Here is a 9,957-nt window from a genome sequence, read left to right as displayed (position 1 = left end):
TTGCCGAACACCCTGTGCACCCTTCCTGCAGGTGTCGAGTGATGCTCGCTCGATACTCTGAGTGTGGCCAACATGTGGGGCTCAGGTGGCTTACTGTCTTTCCTTCCAAAGGCCGACTGTGGGGACCTTGCTGAAGACGGATCATCCGTTTCAGGGTCTGGAGTTGGGGTCCCACACCGCTTGCTGTGAGAGGTCAGGGGGCGGTGCCGGCCTCTGAGCAGCCCCGTGGGGCTGAGGGCTGGCCCAGGTGCCCTCACAGGGCGACCTCCTGACGCCCCTGCTCGCTGTGGCCCACGCTTCTAATCCCACCCTCAGGTTCTGAGGCAGGAAGCAGTTCCCGCACTTGGCTACTGGGAAGGAGGGTTGTGTGGGGGGCAGAGGCTTCCTGTGTGACCTGGAGCTGATCTTTCCTGCCCCTGCAGGTGCAGCAGTACCGCGTCGCCATGACTGCCAAGGACTGCTCCATCATGATTGCGCTTTCCCCCTGTCTGCAGGATGCCAGGTGAGGCGCCCGCAGCAGGGCATGCAGCCTGGGTCTCGCGGGGTTTTATGGACAGCTGGTTAATTGTTAATAGGACAGCTAGTTTCCCCATACTTAGAGACTCCTTGGCCTACGTGACGTCATGGGGCTTACAACTCTCGCCCTCTAGAAGCTTGTAATTCGGTCGAAAGACAGATTTATGGAGAGTAACTTAAAAAGGTTGTTATTACATTGAAAGTTACTGTTTTCTAAGAAAATACTCCAAGAGCTCAGAAACAATGTGGACAGTGAGCTGCCCATTCCATTCCCTCAAAGAAAGCCAGTCCCTGAGATGCGTGGGTGCCTGTGGCCCTTGTTCCTTGGTCTCCCACGGTGCCAGCGTGGTGCACCTGCCTTTTTACTACCATAGTCATTTGAAAGCCTGTGAGGCGCGCGTTTTCTTCTGCTTCCTCCTCTGAATAACCGACCTGTGCACAGCCCTCTCCCTAATGCCACTGGTTTTGTTCAGTCCCCTCTCACTGTTTCTGGGAACTCGGGATGAAACTGATAATCTCATTGTCGTTGACAGCATCTCCATCACTGATCTTCAGGGGTGCCAAACCCTGCACCCTGTATTTGCGGAATGTTCCACATTCTTCTAACATGTATTCCCGGGTCAAGATGACCTTGGTTGCTGGCTGCCAGCCACTCATTTTCCCGGTGCTTTTGAACTAAACAGTTCCCAGGATTCCTGTTCCCTGGCAGGCACAGAATTGTTTACTTTCCAATATGAAATACTGAGGAACATGATAGGGCATAACTGAAGTAGAAAAAAGGTGGTTCTATTTAGTTGAAAACTCCTGTTATCCCCTAAGGAAATACCTACAGGGCTAAGTTATGAGGAATTCCTTAGCTGGATTAAGCTGGTGGTGGTCGAAGAGAGAAAACCCACACGGATACCACTGTTCAGCAGCCCCCCGGACCAAGGATGCAGCCGGGCAACGGAGATGTGCTGGGATGCGGGGTGCTCAGGTGGGCTGTGAAAGGTGTTACTCACCTCGCCTAGCACCTGGGAATCTCTTAGTGCCTGGTCAGTGATGTCAAAATGGAAACGCAGCGCCCGGGGAAAGGTGAGAGCCCGGGTCCTCACGACCAACTGCTCAGCAGAAACGACACTGGAAGGAGAGGGTGTGTCCCGAAGTGCTGAGCCACACGGCTTAGACCTGGGGTGAAGGTACGGGAATCATCCGGCACAAAGCACTCTAGCCAGGCCTTTCTTCACAAAAGGAGAGGATCTCAGAGAAGGCTTCTCCTCCGAGAACATGAGAACATGGCATGTGGGGCTGGGCCTGCTTCCAGGAAGGTGTGCGCAGTGGCCGCACCTGTGAAGTCCCAGTGACTGTGGTGCTCTAGAGGCCTAGGGACAAGCCAAGGCTGGGATTTATCATGAGTCGTCTTGGCATCTTGAGATGCCTGGTAGACCTGAGACTAAATTTAGATCCCTAGACTTTAATTTACAGCTCACAGATAGACTGACCACATTTCAACTTCTTACATCCCCTAAAATAAAGGCTTCTCCAGCTCTGTGCTACTATTTCTGCCCTGTCATAAAGGAAAATGTCTCAAGTTGGATCTGCCTTCCTGTCGCTGCAGAGCTTTGCCCCTTTGGGAATTTGGAACTGTGGAGAGAGCCGCCACGGCTTCCCGTGCCTAAACCCTGCTGCTCCTCTCGACCTCCCATTTGAAACACAGTGCGCGGCCTTGGCTTCTCCACCCCGATTCCTGGCAACCCCCAGCGGGTCGGTGTCCTGGAGAATGGCCTTCCAGGCAAGGGCAGCACCCCCTGCAGCCAGAAGGCCACCTGAGCCTCATTCTCCAAGGCTGCTGGAGGGCACACTTGTGGCACAAAGCGACATGTGTGTCCCTGGACCCTCTTGCCCAGTCTTGTACTCCGGGGTGCTGACAGGAAGAAGAGCATTTCTGTGTCAGGAGCTGGTGCCCGCTGGTCACTGCCGTTGGCTCCCATGGAGCTAGCTTGTAGTTGACCCAGGTAGTCAGACCCTCCCCGGGAGCTGCCTGGAACATCCTTCCTGTCTTTACACCCATGGTCGTGTCAGGTGCTGCTTCTGAGAAATTAATTGAGGTGTCCTTTAAAATACGTAGCCCTAGTCATGGGCTGGGGACGTGACTGTTCCAGCCCAGGTGCACCAAGCTTGGGTCTCAGGCCTCAGAACCGAGGGGCGCCTTGGGCTTCTGTGGTTCTCACAATAAAATGTGGCCCCTTGGGAGGAGCTGCAGGCGCCTTCCAGCTTCTGGAGGAGGCTCACGACCTTAATCTGTAAACGAGTTGTTTGCTGTTTACTCTTCAGGCGAGAATAGTTACTGACCCCAGCAGCTGAGTCAGGGATTCGTTTTTCCTACAAACAGGATTCTGGGGCAGGTGGCAGTGAGCGCCGAGGCCGTGGTGAGCAGCGTCACTCACAGCAGGGACGTGCTCATCAGTATTTCCTCTCCTCGGCAGGAGCCTTTGAAGTTGGGGTTTGGTTTGTTGATTTCTAAATCTTCTAAATCTCGAAGAGTAGTAAACATTGGGACACCAGAACCCAGGATACTTCTCTTGGACTGAACTGAGCTTAGGTCACTTATTTAGCCAGTGACTTGAGTGCTGTGTGCCCTGAGATGAAAAGCGGGACACAGCAGAATTCAGCACTCGGAGTGATCCTAAACGTGTTTTTCAGGGCAAATAATTATTCACATCTTGTTATAAGCACACGACTTCTGATGTTTATTAAAACCACAAAACTAAGCCCTGAGAAGCAAAATGCAAAGGACTGAAGATAAAATTTGAGAATAAAATGAGAAACCAGATCTCTTCAGACGTGAACCAAAGGAGCCTGCGTTTCTCAGCAGACAGGAGAGGCACAGAAGGAGGCTTGTCGACATGTCATCCATTTGGCGCTGGAATGGCCAGATCTACTTTTTACTTTTTCTTGGGTTTTGTAATACTTGGCTCATGATAAAGGGACTTTTCAGCGTTCGTTTATACCACTGGGCTGGGGGAACACTGCTCACATGATCCACATAATTACTTTTCCATCTTTCGGTCCTTTAACCCTCTCTCGCCTGGTATGGTGGGGTGCACTGGCCTGAGGAAGCTTTGCGTGCTGGTGCACACAGCCAGCGCAGACAGCTGTCCACACGCACAGATGCGCAGAACGAGTGCTCTTTGTGAGCTGGGGTGTGAGGCCATTCACTTCTCTTGTAAAAGAGATTGATTTATCTAACTTTGCAGAAGTCAAAGAAAAATATTAAAAAAACCCATACTAGTTGAAAGAAGGAAGGAAGGGAGAGAGAACGGGAGGGAGGGAAATGAATGGGAGGCTTGTGTATCCTGAAATGGTATTTTTTACTTGCAGCTCTGATCAAAGGCCTGTCGTCCCGTCATCGAGGTCCAGGTTTGCCTTCTCTGTGTCTGTGCTGGACCTTGACCTCAAGCCCTACGAGAGCATTCCGCATCAGTATAAACTGGACGGCAAGATCGTCAACTATTATTCAAAGACTGTATGTGCCAAAGACAACGCCGTGATGTCGACTCGGTTCAAGGAAAGCGAAGATTGCACGTTAGTTCTCCACAAGGTCTAACCCTTTCCCTGCAGTGTCTTTGAAACTTGAACACAGAATGTGAAGGTTGAATGATAGAGCTATTTTCTGTTGTGTTGGGTGAGCTTTGGTTGTGAATGTTTTTGCTTTTAACCCCTGTTGAGGTGGGATTGCCTCTTGGAGACATGGAATTGAAGAGCACTGGGAACATCTTCCTGGACAAGGAATGTAGGACGTGCTGTGTCCCAGGAAGCTGCCCACACTCTTAATATGGAAGTGTCCGTTAAGCCCTGGGAAGACCTTCTGGATAGATCTTCCTTCCCAACCAGGGCTCATGTCTGATTCTCTAATGCTAAAAGCCTTATTCTAAGACCCAAGGTTTGGATCTGCTACCACCAGACTCCTAACATAGAAAACTTGAATTGTCACATACATTTTACAGTTTGAACTTTTAAGAAAACATGGATACTACTGGAACTTTCCCCAGCTGAGTTACATGGTCACTTTTCAGTGCAAGCCACATATCAACACAGGTTTTTAGGTGGTTCCCTGCTGCAGAGCGTGACCTCGTGGTCGTGCAGACGCCGGTTCTGAGCAGTGTAGACTCAGGGTCCCTGTGGAGGTGCTGAAGCCCGTGGTTCCACACGGGGCAGCAGGGAGCGCGAGACTCAGGTCAGGACGGACACCACTCATGCGCGCATTGACCTTTTTTTTTGCTTTACAATTTAATCTTTCACATGAGGGGGAGATGAGTTGTTCTTTCCCACTAAAAATTGCTGCTGTAGAAGTTGGAGGTGGAGCTGTGACTGGCTGAGCTGCTGTGGCCGGGCTGGGATGTGTGCCCCAACAGCTCAGTGCTTTCCTGACACTCCAGTGTCTGGGCTGGTTGAGGAACGAGTTCTCTCTTCCTCCCGGACCGAGTTCCTCCCTCGGGTTTGCCTTGAGACGCATTGAGTTTTTGGGCCCCGTGGCCTCTCCCTGTCAGGCTGCCACAGGCCCTGCTTCCGGAAGGTGAACAGCTCCTGGCTGCTGCCGAGAGGGTTCTCGTTGGGGTCACCAAAGTGTGCCCGGCTGCTATGAAAAACGTTGGGAATCTTGGTTTCAGTTTTTTATTCTATGCTAGGTTGTACAGACTTATTTATATCATCGTTTTGAGGGACTAATGGAGGCTTATTGTAACATATAATATTAGCGAAACCATGGAATTATATGAAAATTATACATGAGAAATAAGGAAACTATTTTGCTGATTGTAAATTTTTGTGGGAAATTTTGTGATAACTTGAGAATTATACTTGTTTGAATCAAGGCAACTCTTCTAGAATTTATTGTTCAATTCTGTCATATTTACTTCTAATTCTACACTCAGAGGTGCAAAACGATACTTACACAACTGGACACTTTTACTGTTTGCTTCTCACTTCGAATGACACCGTCTCATACACATGGGTCCTGTGTGCCGGGATGGGGGCTTTGGTGACTCACCTAAGTGAAGTGCATGGAGCTCACAGACGGGCCACAGGCTCTGGGAAGTGTGGAGGGAGTGGCCGTGAGTACTGTCTTGACCCAAGGGAGTTCACTGTTGCTGGGCTGGGGCTGGGGCAGCCTCGTTTGGGATGATTTTGCCCAGTGTCACGGTGTGTGGAGGATGCTGGGTCCTGGGTTCAAGTGCACATGAGAGGGAACCCCAGTCCATGGGAAGGTGGGCTGGGCTCCCGAGGTCCTTCAGGGCTGCAAGAGTTGTTACCTAGCACAGGGCCCAGACAGGGCTGGACTAGACACAGTGAAAACAGCCTGTAGTTGAGGGAGAAGAGAAAACAGGTGGACCCCCACTGTGTCTGGTCTTGGCTCCCACCAGCCCGGGCTGTGAGGAGCCCCTGAGCAGTGGGTGCCACTGCTGTGGATGCGTTGCTGGCACGTTCTGGAAACTGCTGCTGCTGTGTAGTCATGGCAGCCCTGATTGGTTTGAGACAACACGTGTTCACAGATCCTAACAATGCTAAATGGGCGACTGATGAGGTCACGGTTCTTACGGCACATCCGGGACGATCAGTGTAGCACTTGGGCCCTGCAGGGGGGTCTTTCATAAAGGACCTCATTCCTCACGCCCTGGCCCAGGAACAGTGTTGTCTTTGCTGTCTTAGGCCATTCTTGTTACTAAGCTGACAGCTCCACTTTCTTGTGGAAGACCAAGAACAGTGTGAGGACTTGCTGAGACTGCCTCTCAGTGCCACTGTGCGGACCTGGGGGAGGTAGGGAGCGTGGGCGTGGCTCCCCTGGGCTGCTAAAGACAGTTTAAAAATGAGGTGCCACAGGCATCCATCTCCAGAGCCCCCAGGAGGCAGGAACCAGGATAAGGGTGGCTTCTCCCAGCTGAGCAATGTGGCCGCATGTCCAAGGTGGACTCGGTGTGAGGCCACGGTGGGTGGGGGGATGGGTCCTCCCCACACATCTGAGGACACACGACCACTTGGTACATTCTCTCAGATGTTAAGCTTATTTTTATAAACCACATTGTACATGTCACTTTTATTTGGCATTTTATACTTAACTAGCTGTATTTATTTTTCATGTCATGAGAGTTTCCATATAATGTGCCATAACTGCATAGACAGCATGTCTTCAGGGTGTGGTTCTAAGTGGAAAATAGCAAATGTTTATATTCAATAAAATTGCATGCTCCTCCGCGCAGCATCTTAACCCTCCCGTTCACTGTTTTAGAACTAGTTGTTCTCCTCTGCACAAAGTGATTTTATCAAGCTTTCCAGAGCAGCTTCGATTCCAAGCACTCCGAGCAGGGTTCGGAAGCTGAGAGGAGCGGCTTCTATGGCTCTGTTCTTGTCCAGCTCCAGGGCTAGAAAGAAAACGTTAAACCGGGTAAGAAACTTCAAGGCGGCAGCTTTTGGTTTTTGTTTTCTGCTGGCATGGACCTCACCAAGACCCTGCCCTCCTCCTGACGGGCTGCATGGGATGGGACGTGCTAGTGGCGGGCGAGGAGATGGCGTGCGTGGAGGCCTCACCCGATGGCTCGAGGCACATTCCCTGTGCATTCAGCCCGGGAGGGCCTTGGGGCAGCAATCCCTTCTCATGTTCAGCAATCCCTTCTCATGTTCTTTTTGAGTGATTATTGGTAAAAATATTTAAAAATTGATAGACAAAGTACATTAATGAGATTTCCAATTTTTGATTCTTGCCCTTTGAAACCCAGAGGAAATAGGCAGGTGGCTTTGCTGGGCATGTTGGGAAGTCAGCTAGAGCAGCCACACCCAGGGACCTACCTCGCTGTGGGACTTTGGTGAGAAGATCCAGCTTTGGAAAAACCTTCCCGTCTTCATCTATTTGTATCCTCCAAACAATGACTAATTCAAACCTGAAAAAGCGATAAAACATGTCATTCTGTGCTTTTTGAAATCTGGCAAAAAGATGAGCAACCATGAGTTGTTCCTGGTGTCCATTTCCCCATGCTGGGCTCCCCTGCTCCTAGCAGCCGCAGCCTACAGCGAAGAAGAGGCACGGTCAGTAGCACAGGCAGATGGAACCAGGACCACAGGACGGTGCTGCTCTGTCCGCACTGCATTGGCAAACATCAGTAGACCAGCGAAGTACAGAACACGGAGCAACAGAAACTTCAAAATTACTGGTGGGAGCAGACATGGACAAGCCACTTTGGAAATAATCTGGCACTGACAGAAAGCTGAACATGCTCCCAGGAATTTCATTTCTAGGCAGTTGAGCCCAGGAGAAGCTTGTGTAGTGTGTGCCAGGAGGTGTGAGCCAGAACAAAGATGCCACGTGCTCCAGAGCTAAAGAGCAAGAGCCTGTGCATGATCCCCTGTGGGAGGATGATCCCCTCCGGGAGGATGAGCAGCGAAACTGCACTGCAGCTGCTCATGACCCTGGAGGGGGTGAGGGTGACAAAGGCAAGTCCCAGAAGCCTGCATAAGGACCACACGATTTTAAAGCTTGGAAACCAGTTGAGTTGAGGCCTTCACACACAGGTCATAAAAGCACACCCAGATGGACACATGTCCACACATGCACAGCCAAGGGAAGAGGATGGAGAACACAGCACAGGCCAGGGTGGTGCCGGGGCTGGTGGAGGGATGGGCTGTGCTGTCAGGGCCCTGAGCCTGTCTTGTTTCTTCTCACTGCTTTGGGGTTTTCCACTCACCCCTGGCTTCTTCCCTTCGATTTCTAAGTAACAGCAGATCCACAAGCATCTCCACTTTCTCCCAGCCTCCCTTCCTTGACCCCATAAGTCCTGGGGCGGGCCCCAGGACTGGCGTTTTCCCCCTGCGGCCCAGCACATCCTCCAGAGCTCCAGCTGCCCGCACCCCCACGCTGGGCATACCTGCTGGGACCACTGATTCCTCCAACCGAGGACCTTAGTTCTTGGTTAGGTGGTTTACTACTTAGAGTCCTACTTAGGTGGTCTCCTGCTTAGAATCCTTGTTTTAACAGGAAATGGGAGGCCCCGTGGCCTGCGCAGACTCACCCTGGCCGGCTGGCACTGCGGATCCCCATGGAGCAGGAGGAGGGCCCCTCCGAGAGGTACACGGCATCTGGGTACTTTTCCTGCATGGGGAGAAGAAACGGTTACAGACAGATCCATTGGAGGAGAAAGGGGCCGTGGGAGGGGCACGGGGAGCCGTTCCAGGTGTCCGGCGAAAATCGGGGTCCGAGTGTTCACGCAGCACCCATGGGCGCCGACTGCCCCTCCTGCCCTTGCTGTCACACGTCTGCCCCACTGTAGGTCTCTCCACAACCTCCAGGCTCCCATGACTGCTGCTTCCCCAGCATGAACATGGTACATAACCACCCTACGGCTGCATTCTCATCTCACAGGTTCCCCACACCCCTTCCACCTGGGATGGCTCCTTGGTCTACCCTTGTCCGTCACAACCTGGACTGTCTGGGGAGGACTGGTCAGAGGATTCCCAAGTGGAGGCGCCAGGCTCCTTGCTGGAAAGCAGCTGTTTTCACAGGGTTTTAGCATCTGACCTGAAAAGCCCTTTGAGCTGAGGCTCCGTGAGGGCTGTGGCCGGGCCTGGACGCCCCTCGCCCGTCCATCCTCAGGACTCACCCCAGTGGCGCCCAGCCCACACACCGTCCTGGGCATGGGCAGGAGCCCACTCTGGTACCCTCACTGTGCCCAGTGGTGGCGCAGCTCCCACTGCAGTAAGGGAAAGGCCCTGCCTTAGTGAAAGCTTCATGATGAGATGGCATTTTATGGTCAAAAGCCTCCTCCTGAAAGCAGGGAGATCAAGTGGAATCTCACAGATTTCTAGGCTTGCAGTTCTGGGAGAGTCTGGTTTCCCCCATGGGCTGTGAAAATTCTGGACACGTCTGCTTGTTTCTATTACTTACAGCAGGACCCGGTAGCCTCTAGCTCTACCAGAACCGACCCGCGAATTTAGATCAAACCACAACAGTTTGCTTACTGGAACCTGAACAGATGATACATATTCAAAACTGATAAAAGTAATGGTGGCCGTATTCTCTCAGTTCTTAAAAACTTGTCTTTTTGGGCTGGGTGCGGTGGCTCACGCCTGTAATCCCAGCACTTTAGGAGGCTGAGGTGGGGACGGATCACGAGGTCAAGAGATTGAGACCATCCTGGCCAACATAGTGAAACCCTGTCTCTAGTAAAAATACAAAAATTAGCCGGGCCTGGTGGCATGTGCCAGTAGTCCCAGCTACTCAGGAGGCTGAGGCAGGAGAATCGCTTGAACCTGTGAGGTGGAGGTTGCAGTGAGCCAAGACTGTACCACTGTCCTCCAGCCTGGGCGACAGAGCGAAACTCCGTCTCAAACAAAACGTGTGTTTTTGGCTGGGTGCGGTGGGCGGCTCACACCTGCAATCCCGGCACTTTGGGAGGCCAAGGAGGGCGGACCATC

General features: G+C 52.0%; 2 protein-coding genes across 4 annotated transcripts in view; one reads left to right on the top strand and one right to left on the bottom strand.

Moving 5' to 3' along the window:
- The window catches only part of IPPK (inositol-pentakisphosphate 2-kinase), a 64,231-nt gene extending 57,020 nt beyond the window's left edge, over positions 1-7,211 (top strand). Inside the window, exons 12-13 of the mRNA XM_025359983.1 lie at positions 423-502; positions 3,877-7,211. Coding sequence (XP_025215768.1) covers positions 423-502; positions 3,877-4,102 — 306 coding nt within the window. The 3' untranslated portion in view covers positions 4,103-7,211. The remainder of the gene's footprint in view (positions 1-422; positions 503-3,876) is intronic.
- Positions 5,159-9,957, bottom strand: part of CENPP (centromere protein P) — a 272,813-nt gene continuing 268,014 nt past the window's right edge. For all 3 annotated transcript variants that reach the window (XM_025359993.1, XM_025359995.1, XM_025359996.1), the window contains 3 exons: positions 8,556-8,635; positions 7,339-7,430; positions 5,159-6,914 (listed from right to left, as the gene is read on the bottom strand). In XM_025359993.1, the coding sequence (XP_025215778.1) occupies positions 6,784-6,914; positions 7,339-7,430; positions 8,556-8,635 (303 nt within the window). In that variant the 3' untranslated portion in view covers positions 5,159-6,783. The remainder of the gene's footprint in view (positions 6,915-7,338; positions 7,431-8,555; positions 8,636-9,957) is intronic.

This window comes from Theropithecus gelada, chromosome 15 (assembly GCF_003255815.1).
Source record: "Theropithecus gelada isolate Dixy chromosome 15, Tgel_1.0, whole genome shotgun sequence".
NCBI classification, from domain to species: Eukaryota; Metazoa; Chordata; class Mammalia; order Primates; family Cercopithecidae; genus Theropithecus; species Theropithecus gelada.
Note: the sequence above shows the minus strand (reverse complement) of the source record. Positions and strands in the feature narration are given on the sequence as shown.